The sequence below is a fragment of the Mytilus edulis genome, chromosome 5, assembly GCF_963676685.1.
Source record: "Mytilus edulis chromosome 5, xbMytEdul2.2, whole genome shotgun sequence".
Lineage (NCBI taxonomy): Eukaryota > Metazoa > Mollusca > Bivalvia > Mytilida > Mytilidae > Mytilus > Mytilus edulis.
Genome location: NC_092348.1, coordinates 1,022,029 through 1,034,830, shown reverse-complemented (window position 1 = coordinate 1,034,830; position 12,802 = coordinate 1,022,029). Strand labels below are relative to the sequence as shown.

Sequence of the window (12,802 nt, the reverse complement as noted above, 5' to 3'; positions counted from 1 at the left end):
CACCCCATATACAAACTAAAACAAACTATAAAGTTTTTATAATGTGTCAAGTCATGTAACTCCATCGGTTTTTGCTTGGGTGACTGGATGGCTGTTAAACTAAAAACAAGTTATTCTTAATCAGAAATGATACACATTCATGTCTCACTTTTATAGTCACATGTTAAATTTGTGGTATACTATAATGTTATTAAAATATTATATGAAAATCATCGTTTTAACGCAGTGTCTTAAGTGGTTTCTACAATTAAATGAGAGAGATTGGATTTTAAAAAGTATTTTTTACATCAGGCTTATTTCCCTAATTTAGACCAGAGATGTACTATTTGTATATATATATAAGTATCTATTCAAACTATAAAATCCTTACTACTAACAATGTTGTTTTACTATCAGGATTCACCCTGCAATCAAAATAAATCCTGATTATACATTACAAAAATAATAGATGTGGTGTAGTTGCCAATGAGACAGTTATCCATCTAAGACCAAATGACAACAATAGTTATCAAAGGTACCAGGAATATAATTTAGTACGCCAGACGCGATGTCTATATCATATTGTTCTAATGATGATAATGTTTAATATTTCTGATCTCTTTTTATATCATTCAAATAGAGTAAGTTATTACAGAATCATCCTCCGATGACAGAAGCCAAATAAATTTATTTTTATCTGACATTTGTTTTTAATTTACATTATTTTTCTATCATATGTATCCTGTCCACACGTCATGTGATCCGAAAGATGTATTGTGAATAAAGCGACAAAACAATATTAAGTTCGTGCATTGAATTGTGTACCAATGAAGTTATTCAACTTTAAACATTTAAATAACTGAAGACTTCATACTACTAAAAAAACTACCATTTTTTGTGGTGTGTGTTATATGTATTTATATGTGTTTTAATTGATATATGTCGACAAAATTTCAACAGATTTTATGTTTATAACGTTTATGTAAATCGACTTAAAATAATTTTATTTATTCTCTTCTGTTTTATCGGATTCCAATACCATGAATACACCACCAAGTGACCACTTTCTCAGTAGAGCGTAAAGTTACTTTATAGGTAAACAAAATTAATACTGTTACATTCATAAAAAATGTGCACACTGTTACTAATATTGAGAAGGCAGATGATATCATATCTTTTATTTGAAAATATGTTTTTTAAATGATCCAGTTGGATTCTTACTGATGTAATGATTTAAAAAAGGTTCTAGACTACTCATCGATCAACACTTCAATGCAATAAAGTGAACGGAAATGGAAGCTAACGTGGGTATGCAATTTTGTGTTTAGATTTATTTGCAGAATATCATAGCTTACATAGTATACTCCTATCATTTAAGATTCATCGTTCAGACTAACAAATTTCGTCCTGAACATGCATGACATATTTACCAATAGACTTTAAGCAACCAACAATTAATCAATCAAACTATCATAATGATAACAACTACATGTACATATCATATACATGTTGTATCTGGGTATAATATATTTAATATACAATATCTATGTTCCTGGTTGTACGAATGAAATTGGTGAACACTAATTTTATTATGAATATTTTTATGGACATTATGTTTTATGGTTTGTGCGTTCGTTCGTTCGTCCGTCCGTCTGTCTGTTTGTCTGTCTGTTCGTCCGTCCTTCTCATGTTAAAGTTTTTGCTGAAGATAGTGTTTGATGAAACCGAAGTCCAATTAACTTGAAACTTAAAACACATGTTTCCTGTGATATGATCTTTCTAATTTTAATGCCAAATTAGAGTTTTGACCCATATTTATAGGTTCATTGAACATAGCAAATGATAGTGCAATTGGTTTACCATGGACACATTCTTGTTATGACTAGTTTTATTCATATGAGTCTATCACACAACATTTTGTACTTTTAATTTTAGATTTTTGTTGTTTCAGTTTTGTCGTGTACGGAAAGAGGGACGAAAGATACCAAAGGGACAGTCAAACTCATAAATCTAAAACAAAATGACAACGCCATGGCTAAAAATGAAAAAGACAAACAAACAACAGTACACATGAAACAACATAGAACACTAAAGAATAAACAACACGAACCCCACCAAAAAACTAGGGGTGATCTCAGGTTCTCCTGAAGGGTAAGCAGATCCTGCTCCACATGCGTCACCCGTCGTGTTGCTTATGTGATAACAAATCCGGTAAATAGTCTAATTCGGTAGTTCAAATCCGTCAATAGTGAAGGGTGTTGTAGTTACGACATAAGGAACATATCCGATATCATTTGTAAAACGGTTATTCCAGAACGGTCAACCAACTCGTGATGGCGTCCGTAAAATTTACGAAGGGATGATTTCAACTTCACCATTTGGAAATCTTGGTTTAATAGCTTCCTTGTGAGCAGCAACCCTCTTTCAAGAAAATCATGATAGAAAATGCAAGCACGGGAATAAAGTTTCAATTGGGAGATATATACCCCGTATGCAGGTGCTGATCGAATGTTGCTACTTAAAAATGGAAAGTTCACAATTGGAAAGCTGAAATCATCTCTTTTGTCGTAAAGTTTTCTTTTCAACCGACCCTCATTGTCAATTTCTAGATGTAAATCAAGATATGAGGCCGACTTAACTGTATCTGTAGTATCCTTTATCTCTAGCTCGATGGGATAGATGCGTTCCACATAGTCACCAAATTTTGAATTATTTAGTGAAAGAACATCATCTATATAGCGGAAAGTAGAGTTAAAGGATATTGCTAACTTCTTATCATTTTTCTTGAAGTCAGCCTCATAATAATAAAGAAACAAGTCGGAAGTAGAAGGGCACAGTTTGTTTCCATTGGAAAATGACAAGCTGAAACACGCCTCCGGGAGCAATATTTTCTCGTTGTGTTTAGAATCATTGGTGGGCTTCGTTTTTTCTCCTCTTTGGTTGGGTTGTTGTCTCTTTGACACATTCTTCAGTTTTGTTTTCAATTTTACTGAATGCCTCGTTTATTGTAAAAAGCATGACATAGCAACAACAAACATAATAATCTCATCCGCCAGGAGTTATCAGAGAAGTTTCTCAAACAGAACAGATTGACTTGAGCTTCGAAACGTTTTGACTTTTTCTCCCTCTTTCTCTAAGGAATGATATAAATGTTTTTTTCAATGCTGGTTTGAATATCTATATTTTTTTACAGAAGAAAACCCCAAAAAGCGGAGGATTTATGATGAAGAATCGCTTACAAAGAAGCTCCAGAAAGCCGTCCGTGAAAATAACATTAAAATGGTTGAACAGTTGGTCGACAACGCATACCCAAAAACTTTCATCGACGCCAAGTTAAATGGTAAATCAAGCATAGATCTGGCTAGCGACAAGGATGTACAACTTGACATATGGGAGCTGTTATTGAAACATGCTGACGAGAAAACACTCGCAGGCGAGAACCCGGTTTTGGAGTCATTCGAACAACTGTTAGAAGCTCCATGTTTTTTACATTCGCACGCACACGTTCCAACCTCTGAGACACATGTATGTCAAATAAAGAAAGTTAGACATTGGTTACTATTAACGAAAGAGCGAACAGAGAAAAGCGTCATAAAGTTAAGGCTACATTTTCTGTGTGAACTCTGTAGAATTATACCAAGTATCTCTACAGTAAATGCATCGGCGGATGATGTGGAGGATCTAGCGGTAGAGCTGATCAAAGATTACAAGGTCAATCTCGATAGCAATGCTACGATATATTGCCCACTACATTGGGCTGTCACCACATCTAACGTGCCACTCTTAAATTTGTTCCTTGAACATGGTGCTAATATCGATTGTTTGGTTCGGTTCTTTAATGGTTCCCCTCTACACTTAATATGCGACATTAAAGGCCAACCTAGAATTCTGGAAATTGTAGAAATACTAGTCGATGGTGGGGCTTCGTTAACAATTGAGAGAAATCAAAGGGGATATACAGCTCTTCATTCTATCATAATCAACTTAAATCCAGTCGAGTTAGATATATTTTTTAAAAAATATAGTGAGAAAATTAAATCATCAAGTCAGTCTATGCCATTTCCTTTCATCCATGGACTGATAGTTCATCCTGTAGCATCCATTAAGCAAAATTCTATGCTGGAAAAGGATGCGTTAAAGGTAAGACGGGATGATCAAAACGATATCATCGAGAAATTAACAGTAGTAGAGAAGCACAAAATTGATATAAACACAAAAGATATCAACGGCATGACTATTCTACACTTTTCTTGTTGGTTGAGGTATACAGATGTAGTTAAACATATATTAGCCAAATCTAAACTACCTTTACTTTTGAAAGATAAATTCGGTAGGGGATGCTTATACTATGCTATAACTGAACTGGCCCCTAATATCTGGCCCGATACTGAAAACTTGTCGACTCTGCGGTATATACTTGATCCGTCCATATTTTTCTCAAATGGAAGAGAAATACCAAAAAACGACAAATTGAAATTAGATTTATTGTTAAAAATCTGTACGGCTTTTATATTAAGGCTAAAAAAAAAAAAGTTAAAAAAATTAGAGAACCAGTAGACACACGGAACACATTTGTTATGGAAATTATGCAAAAAGTTCAGCAATTTGTTGAAAGGGTCAAAGACTGCTTAGACAGAGATAACGTACTATTTACTTCTACAATTGAATTAGCTGGAAGCACAAGCGAGGGCACAAAAATTTATCCGCAGGACGAGTTTGATTATCAGTTCAAGCTGACGCATATAAGTCAGTGCGTTAAAGCTGACCGTTTTATTTACGGAGACCAAGTTCAGTTATGTCTCGTGTCACAAAAAAGTGAAATTTGGAAACAGGTACACATATTGGAAAAAGATTACAAAACTTTAAATGAAGCCCTTCTTAGATCCTTCAATACTGCAGTTTACAATATATTACAACAGCACTCCTTTTGGAAAGGTCTTCCGTTTTACTGGAGAACCTGTTATTACAAAGCAACCTCACCTCCTCAAACCTTAATTGCACCTTTATGTTTGACATACATTGGCACACAGACATACCCAAACCTGGACATAAGTATCGATTTGGTACCAGTTATCGTCTTGGATTATTTACCAAATGGAATGAACGATCTCAACCCCCAAAAATTGTCCATTTTGTAAACAATTCAGAACACCTTAAGTGGGACATTATTGTAAGAGAGAACCATGCACGATTATCATTTTCCTCTATAGAAAAAATGATATTAAGGAACTTACAGCCCAAACTGAAAGATGCATATACCTTGGCAAAATGTTTAGTCGGTTGTGTACCCGAAATGAATAGAGTGTCACCATTCCTACAATACATAACATCATACATTTTAAAAAACGAACTATTCCTAGAGCTTGATCCAATCTTATCGTATTCTTTGATAGATAACCGCATTTGTAAGTTTTCAACACAACATGGGATACAGATGGCGCAGCAGGATACAGATAAAAGAAACTGGACGTCCAAAATATTGAAACGACTAATAAAAATATTTGATCAGGAAGATAGTGTCAATATATATTGTTTTCCAGCAATGAGTGTGCCTCTCATTTTCATGGCAGGTAATGATGACTTCGGATGTAACCAGTATGTCAGAGTCCTGAACCAGTGTTTAAAGCTTCTAAACGAACAGGTAGATGAAACTAATAAAAGAGCCTTCAAGGACTGTTTGCCGTAACATGTTTATACTCAAAATTAAAAAAAAATGAGACGTATACATTTCGTTTACATCGACTACCCTCGTACACCAGAAATTGATTGCTGAAAATTGATTTCTAATGTTTGATTCGCAAAGAAAATATAGCAGGAAAAGAAAACAATTTTCGCAAAGTTGTAATTGTATTTTAGTTTAAACATTAGTAATTAGATATAGGAAGATGTGATGTGAGTGCCAATGAAACAACTCTCCATCCAAATAACAATCAGTAATGTTTGTTTCCAATACATCACTTTGTATCAGAATGTGCGTCAGTCAATTTTCAATGTTTGAAATGTTCCTGTCAAGTTACATTTTCGAGTTGGCATAGGTGAGAGGTCAAATGCTTCATTAAAACTAGTATATATTTGTTTAGGGGTCAGTTGAAGGACGCGGGAATTTCTCGCTACATTGAAGACCTGTTGGTGACCTTCTGCTGTTGTTTTTTTTTTTTCTATGGTCGGGTTGTTGTCTCTTTGGCACATTCCCCATTTCCATTCTCAATTTTATGCATGATAAAAATAAATTATTAATGAGTATACATATATATTTTAGTTTGTAACCCAGATTTGTTTTTTCTCTATCGATCTATGAATTTTGAACAGCGGTATACTGCTGTTGCCTTTATATATCACACACCCAATGGATTTAGTGTAAATATGTCATAAACTGTCAGAGAAACACATGATTTTGTACAATGCTAAGATACAGGTATCGACATATTGTAGACCCATGAATGTGCAAATGTATTTGACAATAATATTTCATTTATTGATAACAAAATCTGTATTAATACCAATAAAACAATACTTAAAGACCTAAAAGTAATGTGTGGTCTGTTTCTTGTTCAGTGAGTGGAGAATACAAGCCGTCACATACCTACTACATCAATGATATGTTTGGTAGTGTCGTTTATGCACTGTTAAATAAAGCAGCAAGTAAAATGCAAGTTCCATTTCTACCAGAATTTGAAGAGGAGGGTACTTAAGAACATAGAGGATCAGAGTAGAAGAGAGACGATTGCTCTGGCAGGATGTGTATGCATAGCTGAACCTGACATGCAGTGCTTTCAATGTGGATGGCATATTCCTTTATCAGCTGTCGACCTTGAACCAATGTTATATCTTGCAAGCTACATGCCGCTATAACTCTATGTGCAACAAACATTAGCTCCAGAGAGATTCCCGCCGTATCGAGTACCCCATAAGAAGTTTGATAATTCAGATCTGTTCACTGAAGATGATGACGATGAAGATTTTCAGAAGTTTGCTGAGGCTGGATTTCATTACAATGTATTTGAACACGTGATCGAATGTATGAGCTGTTGACTTTGTATTATCATCAACAATGCAAACACAATTCCATGAGGTACACATGCTTTTTTGTCGCCTATGATTATATCATATGCGTTGACTGATTTCAGTTTCGACCATAGAACGAACTGGCGAGCATTCTGTTCACACCCGATACTAAATAAACCTTAGGCATTCTTACGTGCAACAAAATAGTTGGTTCTTTTCAGTAGCAATGTCCCGAAGATTGATGATAGTTCCTACCTCGAAGAATGCGACCGTTACCTCGAAGAGTCGTGCCTTTACCACAATGAAAAGTAAAATAACAAAAATACTGAACGTAGAGGAAAATCAATTCAGAAAGTCCATAATTACATGGCTAAATAAAATAACAAAACACATCAAAAACGAATGGACAAGAACTGTCATATTCCTGACTTATTACAGGCATTTTCAAATGTAAAAAAATGGTGGATTAGACCTAGTTTTATAGCGGTAACCCTCTCACTTTGATGACAGTCTCATCAAATTCTGTTATATTTACAATGATGTGTGAACTAAACAGACATAATAAATAGTCAAACTATGGGTACAGCAGCCATCATCGTGTAACAATTTTAAAAGGAACAATTGAACAGAACACAAATCATCTATCTACAAACATTGATTCGCGTGTCAGACGTCAGAAAATTTTATACGTCACATATATCTGTCGTTCAATGTATATAGAATCGAGCCTCTTACTTAAAAAATCGTACCTCTAACTCAAAGAATCGTTCTTCTAACTCAAAGAATCGTACCTCAGACTCAAAGAATCGTACTTCTGACTCAAAAAATCGTACCTCTAACTCAAAGATTCAAAGAATAGACATTTTTATTCCGCGATATTTTAAGATTCTTAAAGAAGGACAAACAAATGTAAAACCGTTATGATATCTTTTTTCATATATATGCGATAACTATGTTTGTATATGTTCATAAAAATTATGTTATAATTCATATTTTTTCTATGACGTTATAATGTTTTTTTTTGTCTAGCAATAATTGGCTGACAAATACTTACGGCAATATCGAAAGAGTACAAGTCGCATTTTTCATTGCCTCTGAATACATAAATACCTTGTACCTAAATATTTGAAATCATTTAGAGCATGATTGTAACTAAATATTTGAAATCATTTAGAGCATGATTGTAACTAAATATTTGAAATCATTTAGAGCATGATTGTAATGGTTTACTGTAAAAACATAGTAATAAGTATAATTATGTAGGCCACATTCGTAGAAAATAGACCGGGATTTGGTTGCAACAATTGGAACATATCCGGCGTCCTCTGTGAAACACTCAACTATTTTCAAATAGATTATTTCAACTTCACGAATTTGAGATATTGGTTCCAACAACTCCCTTGTCAAGAAATTATGATAGGAAATACACAATCTAAAATGCAGCACTAGATATATACTCCATATTGAGGTGCTGCTAGAATGTTGCTACATAGAAATGGAAAGTTCTCAAATTGGATGTTGAAATCATCACTTTTATTCACCGTCGTCCTTCCATTTTCTTACATTCTTCTTATTCGTCCATTTATAGATTTACATAAAAGATAATATTGGATAAAGAAATGTAGAATAAAGTGCTAAGATAGTCATAAAAAGTAGAGGCTCTCAAGAGCCTGTATCACACACCTGACTCTACTTAGGTTTTTGAAATCATCTACAAAAAGATAAAATTTGGCTACAAAGTTACAACACTTGGTCAGCACCTCATAAGGAACATTCATGCTATGTTTGGTTCCATTCCATTCAGTGGTTCTTTAAAAGTAGACTTTTGTATGCATTTCCCCAAGGTTCCTATGTTAAACTAAACCCCCGCTGGCGGCCAGCTTGAATGATGGATCGGCTACAAAGTAACAACACTTGGTCATCACCTCATAAGGAACATTCATGCCGTGTTTGGATTCATTCCATTCAACAGTTCTCTAAAAGAAATCATGTGTATGCATTTCCCATAGAGTCCTATGTTAAACTAAGTTCCCCACAGGCAGCTATCTTAAATGATGGATCGGCTACAAAGTAACAACACTTGGTCAGCATCTCATTAGGCACATTCATGCCATGTTTGGTTTCGTTCCATTCAGTGGTTCTCTAAAAGAAGTCATTTGTATGCATTTACCATAGGGTCCTATGTTAAACTAAGTTCCCCACTGGCAGCTATCTTAGATGATGGATCGGCTACAAAGTAACAACACTTGGTCATCATCTCATTAGGCACATTCATGCCATGTTTGGTTTAATTCCATTCAGTTGTTCTCTAAAATATAAAATGTTAACGACGACGACGACGGACGACGGACGACGGACGCCTAGTGATGAGAAAAGCTCACCTCGACCTTCGGGCCAGGTGACCAAAAATGAGAAAAATGGACACAAAAATTAAAGGTTAGAAAATAAAAGGATGCTAAAATATGAATGTAAAGAATAATTGGCCGATAAAATAAAGAATAGGTATACCGGTATATTTGGATAAAAAAAAACAAAGATTACAGCAATGAAGGACCCCCCGATTGGCGTCGTGAATCTCGATATTTGAATAAACAGTCTAAACCCTCTTCCAAAATATTACTTTGTAGGAGTTATCATTATAGACTGGCCGTTTTCCTATACGAACAATATTGTTAATAAAGCGACAAATCATTAATAAGTTACTGCATTGAATTGTGCATCAATGAACTCATTTAACTTTAAATAACAGAAGACTTCATACTATTAAAAAACTACCATGTTTGTGTGCGTTATGTGTATTTATATGTGTTTTAATTGATATATGTCGACAAAATCTAAACTGTATCTATTTCATTTCATACTGTAAATTGTATATATTGTATCACAAAGCATTCATATCTAACATTTAAAAGTCTTGTTTTGATATATTTTGATATATTTTCATGTCTTTTGACTTAAACATACCAAATAACATAGTTTTGCATGGTTTTTTTTTATAATGACCCACATATGTTCATACCAGTCATCACTCAACACTCCAATGCAATACAGTGAAAGAAAATGGAAGCTAACGTGGGTATGCATACTTTTTTCAGATTGGTTTGCAAAATATTTCAGGTAACCTATTATATTCCTTTCTTTTAAGATTCAAAGTGCAAACTAACATATTTCGACCTGACTGAATGAAATATTTGCCACTAGACGTTAAGCAACCAATAATTAATTAATCAAACTATCATAATATTACCGACTATACACATGTTTATCAGGGAACAGTATATATGTTCCTGGTTGTATGAGTGAAATTGAATTTAGTTTTGGTTTTGTCGTGTAAGGAAAAATGGCCAGCTGAAACCGACGTCTGGGCGCGAGATTTTCTCGCTGTGTTAATAACCATTTGTTGCCTACGTTTTTTTACCTGCTCTTTGGTCCGGTTATTGTCTCTTTGACACATTCTTCATTTTCATTCTCAATTTTCTTGAATGCCTCCTCTATTGTAAAAGGCATGATATTATAGCAACAACATATTCTCATCCGCCAGGAGTTATCAGAGAAGTTTTTCAAACAGAATATATTGACTTGAGATTCGAAACGTTCTTACTCTTTATCCTCTTTTCCTAATAGTTATCAAAGGTACAAGGATTATAATTTAGTACGCCAGACGCGCGTTTCGTCTACACAAGACTCATCAGTGACGCTCATATCAACATATTCATAAAACCACACAAGTACAAAGTTGAAGAGCATTGAGGATTCAAAATTCCAAAAAGTTGTGCCAAATACGGCTAAGGTAGTCCATGTCTGGGATAAGAAAATCCTTAAGAATGATATAGATGTTTTATGTTTTTTCAATGTTGATTTGAATATATAATTTATCAGAAACAAATCCTAAATAATGGAGGATGGCTGATGATAAAAAATCGCTTACAAAGAAGATCCAAAAGCCGTCCGTGAAAATAACATTAGAATGGTTGAACAGTTGGTCGACAACGCATACCTAAAAACTTTCATCGACGCCAAGTTAAATGGCAAATCAAGCATAGGTCTGGCTAGTGACAAGGATGTACAACTTGAAATATGGGAGCTTCTATTGAAATATATATGCTGACGAAAAAACACTCGCAGGCGAGAATTCCATTTTGGAATCATTTGAACAACAGTTACAAGCTCCATGTTTTTTTTTATATACACACGCACAGGTTCCAACCGCTGAGACACATGTATGTCAAATAAAAAAAAGTTAAACATTGGTTATTACACACGAAAGAACGTACCGAGAAAAGTGTCATAAAGTTAAGGCTACATTTGCTATGTGAACTCTGTAGAATTGAACCAAGTATCTCTAAAAAAAAAAGCATCGGAGATTGACGTTATGGATCTAGCGGAAGAGCTGATCAAAGATTACAAGGTCAATAGCAATGCTACGATATATTGTCCACTACATTGGGCTGTCACCACATCTAACGTGCCACTCTTAAATTTGTTCCTTGAGCGGGGTGCTTATGGCGATTGTTTGGATCGGTTCTTTTATGGTTCCCCTCTACACCTAATACGCGATATTAAAGGCCAACCTAGTATTCTTGACATTGTAGAAATACTAGTCGTACAGCTCTTCGTTTTATCATAATCAACTTAAACACAGTCGAGTTAGATAAATTTTTAACAAAATATGCTGGGATGATCGAATCATCTATTCAAACTAGCCGTTTCCTTTCATCCACGGACTGATAATTCATCCTGTAGCCTCTATTAAGCAAAATTCTATGTTTGATAATGACGCGTTGAAAATAGTGGAGAAGCACAAAATTGATATAAACACAAAAGATATCAACGGCATGACTATTCTACACTTTTCTTGTTGGTTGAGGTATACAGATGTAGTTAAACATATATTAGCTAAATCCAGAAAGATAATTTCGGTAGGGAATGTTTAAATTATGCTATGACTCAACCAGCCTGGAATATCTGGCCCGAAACTGAAAACTTGTCAAATCTGAGATATATACTTGATCCGTCCATTTTTATCTTAAATGGTAGAGAAATACCAAAGAAAGACAAACTGAAATTAGAATTATTGTTAAAAATCTGTACGGCCTACTTAAAGTTTAAAAAAAAAATTCAAAAATTTTTAGAGAACCAGTGAACACACAGAACAAATTTGTTAAGAAAATTATGCAAAAGGTTCAACAATTTGTTGAAAGGCTCAAGAATCAATTAGAGCAACATAATCCTCTACTTACTTCTATTATTGAATTAGCTGGAAGCACGGTTGAGGGCACAAAAATCAATCCACAGTATGAGTTTGATTATCTGTTCAAGTTGACGACTATAAGTCAGTCCATCAGAGCTGACTGTTTCACTGTACAAGACAAAGTTCAATTATGTCTTGAAACACAAGAAAGGGAATTTGGGAAAGAGGTAAAAGAATTGCAAGAACATGACCAAACTTTAAATGAAGCGCTTATGAACTCATTCAATGCTACCGTTTATAACATATTTCAACACAGCTCATTTTTGGAAGAACTCCTGTTTTACTGGAGAACCTGTTATAACAAAGAAACCTCGCCTCCTAAAAACTTGGTTGCACCTTTACATTTGGCATACATCGGCACCCCGACCGACCCCGACCTGGACATCATTATCGATTTAGTCCCCAAAATCGTCTTGGACGATTTACCGAATGGATTGAAGGATCTCATACCCCCAAAATTTGAACATTTTGTACAAAGTTCAGAAGTCCTCAAGTGGGAAATTATCGTAAGACAGAAAAATGCACGGCTATCATTTTTCTGTATAGAAAAATTGATATTACGGAACA

The 12,802-nt window shown here is 34.5% G+C and overlaps 1 protein-coding gene across 1 annotated transcript; it reads left to right on the top strand.

The window, feature by feature from the left end:
* The first annotated feature begins 1,042 nt into the window (after positions 1-1,042).
* Positions 1,043-5,723, top strand: LOC139522735 (uncharacterized). The gene is made up of 2 exons (XM_071316241.1): positions 1,043-1,287; positions 3,173-5,723. The coding sequence occupies exons 1-2, from the start codon at positions 1,272-1,274 to the stop codon at positions 4,534-4,536; spliced, it is 1,380 nt and encodes a 459-aa protein (XP_071172342.1). The 5' UTR covers positions 1,043-1,271; the 3' UTR covers positions 4,537-5,723.
* The last annotated feature ends 7,079 nt before the right edge of the window (positions 5,724-12,802 follow it).